General features: G+C 42.9%; 1 protein-coding gene across 1 annotated transcript; it reads left to right on the top strand.

The window, feature by feature from the left end:
• Positions 1-1,211: 1,211 nt before the first annotated feature.
• Positions 1,212-13,439, top strand: LOC121070209 (cytochrome P450 2U1). Its single transcript, XM_040556998.1, has 5 exons — positions 1,212-1,736; positions 4,920-5,552; positions 8,615-8,776; positions 9,814-9,981; positions 10,408-13,439. Exons 1-5 carry the CDS (start codon positions 1,307-1,309, stop codon positions 10,584-10,586), a joined length of 1,572 nt encoding a protein of 523 aa, XP_040412932.1. The 5' UTR covers positions 1,212-1,306; the 3' UTR covers positions 10,587-13,439.
• The last annotated feature ends 1,188 nt before the right edge of the window (positions 13,440-14,627 follow it).

Genomic DNA, 14,627 nt, shown 5'->3' with positions numbered 1-14,627 from the left:
TAAAAGATATGCTTGCTGTTGATATTAAAGAGATTACATCCACTTGCCTTAATTGCTGGGAGAAAACCTGACCTTGACCCATTGAAACTTTGTCCAAAATTCCTGTAATTTCTGTATTATTGCAATAAAACCTTTTTAATATAGTCCAGCTGTTGGCCAAGAGCTGCTTGTCATCTTTTCTCAAATGTTCAACTATTAAAAAAAATTCCAATGGCAAGCACTGCTCTGTTGTTGTTGTTGGTAGTCACTTTTAAAGGTGGTGTACTTGTATTTTGCCCTGTGTTTTCCTCTTTTCGTGAGGGAGAATGAAAAGCACTTAGTAAAATCTCCGATGCTCCTGCAAAGGGTTTTGAAGAGCATGCATTAGCATCTTTCAACACCCACCTTCCTTTGTAGGTATTAAATTTTAGTTTAGGGAAGAAATTGCATTGAGGTGTAATTTCAGAGGGACAAGGGCACTACCGTGCCCCCCCCCACGCACTCCTCTTCCCCCAAAGCCCAGGTTCTTCTTGTGGGGAGGGATGAGAACTAAAGGCACCTTCCCTCTAAGAGGACTGTCTAGGACCACGCAGCCTTTCTGCGTGGTCATCCGTCCATCAAGAGCAGTTATTTGGAGCTGTGCTCCTTGTAGTCCTTGGCTATATGAATACGGGAGAAATTTGGTGTATTACACAGGACCTATAAGCTTTAGTAGTTGGTAAGGGAAAGAAGGATGGTCTACTTCCAGCTTTTCATCTAAAGGCCAATAAAAAATAGAGTAAAAGAAAAGCCACTTTGGATAAAGGGTGTTTGAACTTGAGTCACAGTGAGTCACTTCTCCCAGCTGTGAGAAATCATTGGCTGTTTATGAGACAGACCTGCTGACATTTATTCAAACCTGACTTAAATTATAATATTGGAAGAGGAGGAAAACAAGAGGGGAGCTACTTCATTGCAATAGGTGGCCTAAACCTCCTTAGGGAGATTTTGGTCGGTATTTTCATAAATGGTTTTGCAACCACCACCCTCAGCGCAGCGGGCCGCAGACCCCCTTTAATTTTTGAACCGGGCCAGCTTCTGGGCTCCCTGTAAAAACTTGGGGTCGCCTTTAGACACCGACGCCCCCCAAAACCCCACCCGAGCCACCAAAAACTACTCCTTCGGACACGTTTCTGTCGTCCGTGGGTTTTACTGGCAGCGCACGGCGGCGCAGCCCGGCCCCGGGGCGGGCGGTGGGAGGGAGACGGGGGCGGTCGGGTCGCCGCACGCCTCGCCTCCGCCATCTTAGGGGGAGCCGAACGCGGCCGTGGGGTTGCCGCCCGAAGGGATGGCGGCGGGGACGTGGCTGCTGCGGGTCCCCACCGCCACCGAGCTGCTGCTGGCGGCCGTGTGCTGGCTGGGCTGCTACTGGCTGCTGCTGCGGAGGCGAAGGGGGGCGCCGCAGGGGCTGCCGCCGGGCCCCGCGCCCTGGCCGCTGGTGGGCAACTTCGCCTTCGCCCTGCTGCCGCCGCCGCTGCTGCGGAGGTGGGTGCTGGAGGTGTGGGGCCGCGGCCGGGGCTCCCCCGTCTTCTCCCCGCACGTCTTCCTCACCGGCCTCACGAAGATGTACGGCAGCATCTTCCGGCTCTTCGTGGGCAGCCGCCCCTTCATCGTCCTCAACACCTTCGGGGCGGTGCGGGAGGCGCTGGTGCACAAGGCAGAGGTGTTCAGCGACCGCCCCTCCGTCCCCATCGTCCTCATGATCACCAGAAAGAAGGGTAAGGGGTTGGGGTTGGGGTCGGGGGGAGGCTGGCAGGGCCCGGCTGTCGGCCCTGCTTCGCCCTCCTTTGGAAAAATTAAAGAATACGTAAGGTTCCTGAGCGACATCGGTAGCATCTCCCTGCCTAATGGGCAGGATGCGGCGGTACCTCGGAGCAGGGAGATAGGGCAGAATTAGGTTGCCTTTAATTGCAGTGTTCACCGCTTAATGAACGTGCTGACATTTAGCGTGGATTGCAGACAGAATGGGTGAGCATGCAGAATGGCAGCGCTGCGGTGCGTGCAGCTAACGGCATCCCAAGGACCGAAATGCCTGGTTGCATTACCTCTCTTTGCGGTAATGGTGTTCGTGCAGGGCTGCAAGGAATAGCTGGGCTGTTGTCCTGTGGCTTTGTGATCTCAGCTTTACCCTGAGAAGAAGTTGCAGGTACTTTGGCAGTGGTGTGAAATAACTGTGTGCTCCCCCAGTTCTTACCCAGGTGGCGATGGCCAAGTGCAGACTGCAGTTTGGTCCCCTAGGTATGTAGTCTGAACCCATTACTGTTGCTGAGATGTTTGCAGGTGGCTCTTCTGCATGCAGAGTTGGGTATACCCATGTGTTTTTTGTTTTTTAATAGGTCAAAGAGAGTTCATTATTGTTTGCGAAAGAAGGGCATGGGGAGTTTAAACAGGATGATGATGTTGCAGTTAGTTTCTTCATGTTTAATCCTTAGGTCCGTTACAAACTCCATGTTTGTGGAATACTTGCTTTCCTTTTTCAGTTTGGGAAGGGTAGCACAAGAGGCTTATCAGTATGATTACTCTATTGAGAAACCGGTTTATCTTTTATTTTCAGGGCCAGGAAAATCCATTGGTTAAGTGCCTGAGACTTGTTATCTTCGATTTTGTGCTGTGCTAGAATTACCCCAATTAAGATAAGAGAAAAGCGAGGGACCTAGACTGTATTTATTAAAAAGCAATCAGGTACCATAGCTGCGTTTTTTTTTTTTAATGAATTAAAAAAAAAAAAAAAGAGAGAGAGGGATGGGCTAAGGATACTGCTTTAGCAATATTAGTCAGATAAATCTTACTGGTGTGCAATTTTTACAGTGCATGAATATTTTTAGGTCCCATAAGTTTAGCAAGGACTGAGGGAGGAAAGGGGAAGAGCAGCTAGACACTAGAACAATTTTAGCTATGCTGCTGTAAACAAACAAAACCACAGCCCACACCAGCCCCAAGCCCTGAAAAGCCAGGTTGGTTATTGATTGGGCAAATTCAGCCCCAGATAAACCTGTTCTCTCACCGCCCTTCCACACATTTGATGACACCAGTGCTACCAGGAAACTTTACATGAAAAAGGGGATTTGAAAAGTTTTTGGTTCTGTTTTTAAAGTGCCAGATAATAGGCATTTGAATAGGTTTTCTAAGGATTGTGTTTGTACAGAGAGGGTGAAATGCAGCTGATTCTCAGCTTGTACTGACTCATCCTAACGTTCTGCTTATTTTGTTTAGGACTTTTGAAACTGGGTCATGTGTTTATATTTTTCAGTCCATTGTTAATACCACGAATAATGTAATCAGACAATGTGGCTTTAAAGATTTCCAGCTTTATGTTATATTGAACTATTATACCTCTGGGATTGCAGACCCTTCAGGGTACAGCTGTCTCGCGTATCTGCAAATTTCTGTGTTTCTATCTATAGATTTCTTATTTGTTTATCCTCCTTTTTGTCTTAGGGGTTATGAACATGAAGCCTTAATAGAAATATAGGTGACGTTAAGTGTCGAAAAATGGTGCGTCTTCCTGTTGCCAATTTCTTGTGGCCGTTTCTCTTACATTTAAACTTAGCATTAAGATTTGCTGTTGACAGAAGAATTGATGTTGCTTTTATAAAGCAACGTTTTATTTGTGGGGAAAAAAAACCTAAACTGATGATGTCACTACATTAGGAGAACAAAAGCAAAACTAGCCCTTGTTTTGGTGACTTCAAACATTCTCAGGTTAACCAAGGAGTCCATCAGAAGTAGCTGGTAGTGTATTTTGGTTTTGCAGCGGTACCTCTGGTGTGGTCTGTTAGTTTAACAAGAGATGTTTCTGTTTGTAAATGAGCAATATTTACATGAAGCTAAGGAGTTGAATAGTGTTTCGTAATGATGTAATTATGCGGAACGTGTGCCTAGAGGCACCAAAATTGTGGAGATGCAAGTCAGGTTGGCTCTGAATCTGTCTTCACCTTCCCTGGGTATTTGCAGCACGTGTATCCCTTACTTCGATTATAGCTAAAGAAAAAACATTGGTTATAATAAATATGTGGTGCTTCCAACCAGCTGGGCAGCTGAGCTCTGCCACAACAGCTCTCTTACTACTTTTCCTCAAAGGGAAGGAGGGGGAGAAAGTATGATGAAAAGGGCTCAAGGGTTGAGATAAGGACAGGGAGAACACTCAACAATTATCTTAACTGGCAAAACAGACTCAGCATAGGGAGATTAATGAAATGTATTACCTATTACCAACAAACTAGAGCAGTGAGAAACTAAAAACACCTCTCCTGCCCTATCCACCTTCTTCTACATTCTCCCCCCAAGCAGTGCAGGGGAATGGGGGCTGTGGTCAGTCCCTGACGCTTCGCCTCCGCTGCTCCTTCATGGTCCCTCTCTGCCCCTGCTCCACGCGGGGTCCCTCCCACGGGATGCCGTCCTTCCCGAACTGAGCCTGCGTGGGCTGCCCAAGGCAGCAGCTCTTCAAGAACTGCTCCCACACGGCTCCGTACCATGGGGTCCATCCCCCAGGAGCAAACTGCTCCAGCATGGGTCCCCCACATGTGGGCGGCAGCTCCCCCCAGACCCCCTGCTCCTGCGTGGGCTCCTCTCCACGGGCTGCAGCTCTGGCCCGGGGCCTGCTCCTGCGGGGGCTCTCCATGGGCCGCAGCCTCCTCCAGGCCACATCCACCTGCTCCACCGGGGGCTCCTCCACGGGCTGCAGCGTGGAGATCTGCTCCGCCATGCGACAGGGCTTCCCAGGGCTGCTGTAAAGAAGTTTTGGGAGGGCTGTGTTCCTCCTCTAGCTCCTAGCCCAACGCTTGGGACAGAGTTGCCATGTAACTTTTCCTTCTCTTCTGGCTTACGGGTTGCAGGCCTGGGTAACTGTTTCCTCTTGCAAACAGAACAGCTTGGTTTCAGACTGTTTCTTTCTCTTCCAGGTGTTATTTTTGCACCTTACGGCCCTGTCTGGAAGCAACAAAGGAAATTCTCTCTGTCAACACTGCGGCATTTTGGAGTGGGAAGACATAGTTTAGAGCCTAAGATCATAGAGGAGCTGAAGTTCATAAAGGAGGAGATGCTGAAGCACGGAAAGGATGCATTTAATCCTTTTCCAATTATTCGCAATGCGGTGTCCAATGTTATCTGCTCCATGGCCTTTGGCAGGCGTTTTAACTATGAAGATGTCGAGTTCAAGACGATGCTGAAGAACATGGCCCGCGCACTAGAGCTAAGTGTGAACAGCTATATGATCCTGGTCAACATCTGCCCGTGGCTGTACTACCTTCCCTTCGGGCCTTTCAGGGAACTTAGAAAAACAGAATTAGATATTACTGCTTTTCTAAAAAAAATAATTGCACAGCACAGGGATACGCTGGATGCAGCAAATCCCAGGGACTTCATTGATATGTACTTCCTCCATGCGGAAGAGCAAAAGAACAACAAGGAGAGCAGTTTTAATGAAGACTACCTATTTTTTATCATTGGTGACCTGTTCATCGCAGGCACAGACACAACTTCCAACACGATCTTGTGGTGCCTGCTCTACATGTCCCTCTATCCAGATGTGCAAGGTAAGACTAGGTTTATTCTAGGTGTTTTATTCCAGACTGTAAAACTCTAGATGGATTTTCAGAAGCAGAAGCAAACAGCTGCGCTATAGAAGTCATTAGGAGTGCTGCTACTACACGTGTATGTGCAACTTGAAAGGTTGGTATATAGAAAGACAGGTACCCTGCTCTGGTATGATGATCTTTAGGTTAATGCTGTATACTAACTGTCTAAACTGCTCTTTATGCTGTGTCCATGTATTTCTTCTGCTTTGGGACAACTTTAAATTTTCCAAGCAATTCAAGTGAACCTTGGCTTTTTTATTTATTTAGTTTTCATTTTTTTGGCAATTGTGGCATTCCAGGCCTATAGTGGCAATGTAGTAACATATAGTGGTAAACTCTGCTTTCAGGCCTCCCTGAGCAGGGAGGTTCCTGACCCTAGTGACAGAGTCTGGGGAAGTGAAGCACTGCCCACTGTAGAGGAAGATCGAATTAGTAAATTGGGCTTACACAAGTCCACTGGGCCAGCTGGGATGCAGCTGAGGGAGGTGGTTGATGTCAGCTGCAAGGCCTTACCCTATCAGCTGGGAACAGTTATGGAAGTTGGGTAGGTTGCAGATGACAGGGTGAAAAAAGGCAAACGTCTGCCCTCAATGAGGTGAATTTGATATTGAAGTTTGGATCAGATAACCTCCAGAGGTTACTTGCAACCCAGATTATTTGATGGTGCTGTAATCAAGTTACCATTTGTGATAGAGTTGTCCAAAACACCTTGTGGTTTCTTGTGGATATCAAAAATACCGGTGGTATTGGAGACATTACAATATTAAAATAGTAGTTGCTAGAGTTATATTTCAGGATTTCTTAAGTTTCCATCAACAAAGACTTAAAATTAATTTTTGTTAACTATTTTTCTGTACTACATCTTGGTACAGCACATGTAGTTGGAAAGACAACATTTTTTAGTACTGTTTAGCAAAGTTAACCTGTTGAATGTAAGCAAAATAAAACAAATGATTTATTAATTTATTAAAAGCTTCTTCTAAAGTCCTACATAGCAAGTACTTTCCACTAGACGGATTGTCAGGTGTATGCAGAATGGAAACCTTGGCAAGATGGATAGGTTCTACCTGGGTAATTCTACTTCAGTTTATAATAGTGAAGCATTTTCCCTTTGTCAAGATTTCTTGCTAACCTGGAGGGAAGAAGGGTAGAACTTAAGTTATTTAAGAACAATATAAACCAGGAATACTTTTATCAAGTACCTGAGATTTTGAGGTTTTCAGGTACTTCAGTTGCTTTACAAGTTAGCAAATAGATATTGTTTACAGCCCCTATCTGTCTGGAATAATCTCTTTAAATAGGTCAAGATCATAGTTTGTTGTACAAATAATCTGTGTCAACACAAACTGTTGAGCAAAGGTTGCAAAATAGGGTATCACTTCAGTATATGGCAGACAAGGTTCACAAAGGACAAATTTGAAACAGTATCACATGGGCTCATTCTTCTGTTTTTTTAATGATCCTGGGTTATCACTGCTTGACTTGATAGGCAGTTACAAGAATTAGATATGTTCTAAATTACACAAGTGATATCTGGAAGGGTTTTGTGGTGTTGCTTTTTTTTTTCTTTTTTTTTTTTATTCTCCATGTCAATATGTTTGTCTTACTTCCTACAGGAAATACAAGAAATGTATAACTTCCAGCAGTAGAGAATGATGCAGACAGATACTTTCTGAAAAGGCAATGAAGGGCTGTTTGGGGTGGGGGGAAATCAGGAAGTATGTATTTGTCTGTGGAAGGCAGTTTTCCTTTTTACATGGGAAAGAGAAGAGGGATATGTGTGAGTGCATACTCACTCCTGCGTGTGCATGGATGGAGGCAGCAGGGAGTACTTTGTTTCGATCTGTTTCCTGACTTGGTTTTGGCCCTGGACTTCTGAAGATCTGTGAGATTTTTAAATACATGAAGTGTAGTGGAGCAGGTACCCAAGGGCCACACCATTAACAGACCTCTTACCGTTTAGGTAATTTTTTGTTGTGTGTTCTTCATAGGAGAACTTCTTTTCCTAGCAAACCCAATAGGTGGCAGCAAATGTTCATTGAACACAGCCCATACAGCATTTTGGGGTGCTTCTCTGTCTCTGAAACCAGGAAACTTTTTGCATTGGGCTTTTATTTAATCTGGAGTCGGCACTAGGGAGAGAGAAGAGCAAAAACTTTGAACTCTCAGAAGCCTGGATTCCATATCTTGGAAAAGGGAAGCTGGACAACCACAAAATATTCAGGATATCAAGGGTGGAACATGAAAACTGACTTTTTATTTTGGATGAAAGGCTAATTTTGGTGTCTTCTCCTCTTTCAAGATTGTCTTTTGCTGTGTAGCCACATTCCAAGTTCCCTGGAATAAAAGCAGCAGAATCCAGTCCAAGGGCAAAGGAAATCTTGCATCTTGGAAACTTCTTTTAATAGAACTTCTTGTGCTGAGCCTTTAGTGAGAAGAAAGGGACAAACAAATACTTTGACCCTTTTTGCTTTACAGGAATGAGAGTGGAGATTAGCTCATTAATTTATGTTTTTCCTTTGCAGAAGGGCTGTGTGGGGGAAGGAACATCTGTTGCCTTCCTGGGGAACTGGGAAGTAGCTGAGTTTGGGTTCTGTGAACAGAAAGTAGGAAACAGCAAGAGCGAGTTGCATGTCTGTAATGCATGCAGTAACAGCACCAGAATACCTGCTCCAGAATGGAGTATCCAAAGCAACTGCATTGAAATCTTGCCCATCTCTTCACCACCTTTTCCAGTTTAGAGAACTGACTTTTTTTCAGGGACCAGAGACCAGCTGGAGCATGCAGTGCATGCAGTCTATCTTTGTTCTTTTTTAATTCTGGTCGTGCTTGGTTGTTTCTTTCTTAAATGAGACTGTTCTGTAGGCTTCTGCTGGCATAGCTATTTCTGCTAGGAAATCATGTCTTGCAGTCGTTTTTGACAAATCTGTGTAAACAATGAAGCATTGACAAGTGAAATTGAGATTATGCCTTCTCACATATTGTGCATCTTTTTTATTTTTCTCACTCCCTCTGAATAGAGAAGGTTCATGCAGAAATTGAAGCAGTTCTAGGACGTGACAAAGTTCCCTCTCTTACCCACAAGGCTCAAATGCCCTTCACAGAGGCAACCATTTTGGAAGTCCAGAGGATGACTGCAGTGGTTCCCCTTTCTATTCCTCGAATGGCTTCAGAAACCACTGGTAAGCATTTGTAGAGACTTGTTAGTACAGTGTTTCTTTTGTGGGTGAAAAATCTGATGGGACATCTGGTGAGAATTTACAAAGGCCTCATTTATGTATTGAGACATGTAACTTAAGTATGTAAAATGCCATTTAGAGAGTGGGTGGGCTCAAGATATTCACCTAGGTAAGCAGCATGTCTGACCTAACATCCAGAAGTTTTCTAATTTAGAGTTTCTTTTCCAGAGGTCAGTTTGTGTTAACTAATGTGCTTAGTGGTAGTTAAAAGCTGAGAGGCCACCTTTGTATCTGAACAGCAGAGTTGTTTTTGGCTATCTGACATAGAGGTCTGAAAAAACTAATTCCAAGTAGCTGGTTTGCTAAAGCTGAAAGGCATGTACCATACAGAAAACTATAATAAATATTCTTTTCAAAGTCTCTTTGTTGGCTATATTTTTGTAAACATAGCTGAGAACTGGTTTAAGTCAGTGGGAGGTAGCAGTACTTGGCTTTCAAATCCAGTACTGAATTGATTTGCTTTTTTAATGTTTTTGCTTGCAGGACAGTGAGGTGCAGCAAGCTGAAATGAGGCTAGTCACTTCAAAACCCTTTTGTGCTTACAGTTCAAAACCCATCCCTCTTCATTATCTCCATCTTCGCTGTGCTGGGGCTCTGTGGCAGCACAGGATCGGGAGGAAACTGGGTCACAACGCTTCCATTCAGCAGCGTGCATTTCTGACTGCTGCTGCAGCTGTCGTATTGGCACGCTGAAGGAGGCCTTGGAGAAGAGTAACATGACTGAGGCTTCTCAGCTGCCTTTTCCCTGCAGGGAGCTGTTGCCCTAGCTTGGTGTCTTTCTAGCTGCTCTGGCCTGCGTGATGCTGACCTGGCAAGGCTAGCAGCAGTCACCTTTGCCTCAAGCTCCTGCTACATTTGCAACCCACAGCTGGGGTTCTGTCTAATTTTTGTGGTATTTTCTGGTCTTCTTTTTTAATAAGTCATCTGTGTTTGCTTCTAGCAGTTTGTCAGATCCTCTGTCTTTGTGCTTTTGTTTAAAGTGCTGCAGGGATATACTATTCCTAAGGGCAGCGTGATCGTGCCCAACTTGTGGTCAGTGCACAGAGATCCTAATATTTGGGAGAACCCAGATGACTTTCAGCCAACAAGATTTCTGGATGAAAATGGCCAGCTAATTAAGAAAGAGGCATTCATTCCTTTTGGAATGGGTAAGATATCCATACACAGTCATTAGCTGCTTGGGGGTGGTGGTGTTTTTCAAGCATAGGGCCTCAGAGGTGTGAGATTTAAAAGGACTCGCAGGACTTACTACAGAGCTTGTTTTATTATTTCATTTGGTGGCTTGCAAAATGGGTTGGGTTCCTCAGAGCTACAGTTGCCAGGCAGAAATGGGAAATGATGAATCTTACTTTGACAATACTTTTCCTACGGATGTAAATGCTGTTTATATCAAGCAGTAAACCTAAGCAAAATTCAGACTCAAATACTGGAGACCAAAGCTTTGGAAGTCTGTAACTTACTCATAGCTTGAGCAATTCTGTGTTTGGGATATGCTAGACTAGGAGTTGCATGTGTGTTAACAGATGGATCAACAGCATAAAACAGTAACACATCTCTTTCTAACTGTTCTTTAGGTAAACGTGTGTGCATGGGAGAGCAGTTGGCAAAAATGGAGCTGTTCTTAATTTTTGCAAGTCTAATGCAAAGTTTTACCTTTGTGTACCCTGAAAATGCTACAAAACCATCTATGGAGGGAAGGTTTGGTCTAACCTTAGCTCCATGTCCGTTCAAAGTAATAGCTTTGAAGAGATGATACAGTGTCACAAACGATGAAACAAGGAAATACTGCACTTTTTAATTCCAGCTTTATTTTCTTTCCAGCTTATTTTGATAATTTCTTACCAGAAAAATGGTGACTGCGTAGGCTTTCATTTCATATCAGTGAGAAAGATCCATTTACAGTTCTGGAAAGAAAACATTCTTTTGGTTAGCTGTTGCATTCCACAGATGAACTGACGATATAGTTTGCAATTTGATATTAAAACTTGCTGGGCTTGAGCCCTCTGTCTGTTAAGCTAATACCGTCCATTTGTCAAATGTTAATTATGGAATAATGGTCCAAAACATCTGTTGATACTTTAATGAATAATGATTATTATTTTGCTAAAAGCAGAATGTGAACATTTAACTTACCAAATATGTGAAGGACATCGTCTAATACCAGAAGAATTAACGATTAACAGGGTATTAGCCTTTTCTGTATAAAGAAACATTCTAGCAGAGCCTAAATAACAACAAATCTTTTTTTCAAAGGACTAAATGACACTTGTTTTAACCTTGGAGCATTCTTTCTTGTGAGGAAGTCATAGGTGTAGACTGGATCAAATCAGTCCTGATTCCTGGATCCAAACTTCCATGACTATCAGGGCTCACTGTAAACACGACGTGCATGTACCAACTCAAAAAAAAAAAAAAAAAAAAAAAAAAAAAAAAAGCACATGCCAGGCTCACTTGGAGGTCAAACAAATCCTTGGACATACCACGTTCTTAACCTGGGGGTGTGAAAGGAGTGTGCAGCCTCTGGGCACAAATGTTTTATTCCTAAACATAAGAGCTGATTTCCCTAACACAAAGCAGAAGTCTGTTTTCTCTGGTGCCAAACAGATACTTGAGGCTACATCTGTGCTGTCACTTCGCATTTGCTGTTATCCCCGCGTCAGAAGTGATGGTTTGTTCTCTGGCTGCAGCCTGGATGAGACCAACAGCCTGCTCACCAGGGAGACCTCTGCGTGGATAATCCTGAAGTTGGGGCTTGCACTCAGGATTTTCTTGTACGGGCAGTGAGGATAGTGCTGCCATAACCTTTATGGTTTTGAGAACTGGAGTCTTGCGTCAAATGCGCATCAATATGACACTATGGACATAGGTCTTAAACACTTAGGCATATAAAATGAGGAATCTGACAAACATGAGGTCTGACTGTAGAGGATGTCTCTTTGGTATCTTCCAAATGCAGTAAAAAGATCTGTAGTACATATAAAAGTAATATGACAGGACCTTACTCTTTTCTCATGCAGAATTTTGGTGCTGTTGACCACTGTCAGAACGAGCATCAGGGAAACCTGTTAGGTATTTCAGAACGGGGCACTCAGTAAAGCCATTTAAATAAAAAGATCTCTCAAATGTCTAAAGTAGTCTGAGGGATGTGTAACAATTAACCTTTACATAATTTTCTTAACAATCCTTAAATCTCTTTATATACCGTTTGAGCTATCAGAGTTTCATATTAGGTAAAATAAATACGTATGTATTCTAAGGAATTTTTTTTCCTTATTGGAAATATAGAAAATACTAGCAGTGCTTCTGATGTCAAGTTTACAAAACTGGAATGTGAAATAGACTGTGAAGTGAAATTGGGAATTCTGTAGCAGGATGTAAACCTAAATTGCAAAAGAAAATTCAATCCGTAAGCTTTAAATTGCTCTGTTTCTGTCACTTTTTAACTCAAAGTTTTAAAGCCAACTCGTGCCTAGCAAAGACTGTAAGATACTTTGGGTTTCAATTAAGCTTTTCCTTAGCTGGTGTAAATAACACAATGGCTTAGTTTCTGAATAATGAATTTTTTTGGTCTGGTATCCCACTGTTTTTGTGAGAACTTCCAGTTCTTATAAAATCTAAGTTTTTACTGTATAGGTTAGACCATGCTTGTGGATGTTTTTTTGTTTGTTTGTTTTTTGGTATGAAATTTTTGAAAACCAAATTGCACAATAAGAAGTTGAGTTTGCTACCATTGCTAATTAACTTGCACTAAAAGCTGACTTCATTGGAGTAATAAACATTTATTTCTTTAGCTTTATGTTTTCCAATGAATAATGTACAGTTGGGATTTTTGACTGGAAATCCTTAAATGCTTAATTTGAAAGCTAAAGTTAACTGCTGATAATATTTATCTTTCTGTTGAAATGCCTCTATAAACACATAATGATGTTAGTGTACAACTAATGACATATATCTGTCCTTTTAATCATGAGGACATATTTGAAAAGCGCTTTAGTATTTTATTGTTATTTTTTAAAGATTCCAAAGAAGAGATGATTCACATAATCTCCTAGTATGTCGAATTATATATATTTGTGCGTGTCTTGCCTGCTGGATTTAGTTTAAAATGTCAACTTTGAAAATTATCCTCCTACAAATAGCACTTTGAAGGTGTAATTTTTGGTGTTACCTATAATCAAACACCACGTATTGTGACAAGCTCAAAATAGCGATGTGACGGTGCAGCCATGTCAATGTCTGCCTGAATACAAGATGCTATTGGAAATGACAATATGGACCTGCCTTTCATTGCTTCCAGATGCACTGAAATTGTTGTAGGATGCCACAAAAGTAACTAAACAATAGCAATGCAATGTTTGTGTTTTCAAAACTGTGTTGCCATCTTTGGTAAACTCAAAGTGGCAGCAGATTTGGTTTGTATTGTAAATTTATCCTTCCCTTCCCTTTTTTTTTATTGGAGGAGGAAGCATCTCAAATGCCTTATTGAAAAATGTACGTTTATATAAATGGATGGCTATTTCTGAATGATGAAAATCTTTATTTCTAAAAATTACTTCAGAATTTGTTTCAGTGTAATTTTATTTTTAATAAAGTCATTCCTAAGTAAGTGCTTGACAGCTTTGTGTAGTTATTTTAATGAATTCCATTTGTTGGCTAAGCTTGCGATATCTGGTATTTTACATGTTATGTAAAACAAAAAGCTTTTGAGTGAGAAGATGTTACAGAAAGTTTTGGATGAGGAATCAAGGAAGTAGTGGGAGCGTGGGGGGATGAAACTGGGAAAATATAATACCTGGCATGTTATGAGCAAGTAATAGAGTATGTCTCTTTGTTCTCTCAATGCAGTTTTACAAACCCTGTTACTCTGAAAGAATAAAAGGAGGAGAGAGGTATGGAGATGAAGAAGGTAAAAGGGAGGAGGTGCTAAGAGGAGATGCACGGTCTGAGGAACAAGGTGGGAAGGAACAGAAGTGCGGGCAGAGTTGAGGAGTTGAGGTGTAGTTTTGTTGGACCCCTGGTGTAGAGGAGTTGGGGCAGAGGTGCTGGGGCCTGAGGGGTGCAAGGAGAGGCAGGAGGCCCCTGAATGCAGATGGGGAAGGGATGAGTGGGCCATAAGTGAAGTGCTTGTTGGAGAGAAGTGGGTTGGAGCCCTGCCTGGTACACTTGGAGGGTTCAGCACAGAGGGTTGACTGCTCTCTATGGAAGTCCTGGGTTTTAAACCTGGAGTTATGCTGCAAGTAGTTTGGCACAGGTGTTAACTACCCACTTGGTCATTTGTATATGCAGGGAACGGTGACTCTGAGTCTGCTTGCTTGGATGAAGCTGTTCCCAGCAGCCTGCTACTGTTCCTGACTAAAGCCAGATGAGGCTTAATGAGAAAATTTTCTGTGCTGCACTTTGTACTCAAAGTGCACAGATACGAACATACTTCAGCTCTTTTGAAGAAAACAAGTTGCTTAATGGTTACCTCCATGCTGACTCAAGTGAAATGTGCTACAGTTGCGGTGTTGTCAGCTGGTGCTGACTTGAAGTGCTGGTTGTCCTGGTTTTGGAGGAATTAAATGGAAAATGATGGCAGGCAGTGTCTGATAAGATTTACTCGTTAGTATTTGTGAAGGAAGGGCTAGATTTGGGGGGATTTCTATAGTTCGTGCAGGCTTGAAAACTAAATTTCCATCTAGTTCGGAAGTACACTGATGACACATTGCACAGCAGGCCTGTTTTTGAGGAAAATAACCTGCTGCGATGCGACCAGTTGGAGGGAAGCACGGTGTCCCCTGCTGTGAAGGACAGA

The sequence above is a fragment of the Cygnus olor genome, chromosome 4 (genome assembly GCF_009769625.2).
Source record: "Cygnus olor isolate bCygOlo1 chromosome 4, bCygOlo1.pri.v2, whole genome shotgun sequence".
NCBI lineage: Eukaryota > Metazoa > Chordata > Aves > Anseriformes > Anatidae > Cygnus > Cygnus olor.
Note: the sequence above shows the minus strand (reverse complement) of the source record. Positions and strands in the feature narration are given on the sequence as shown.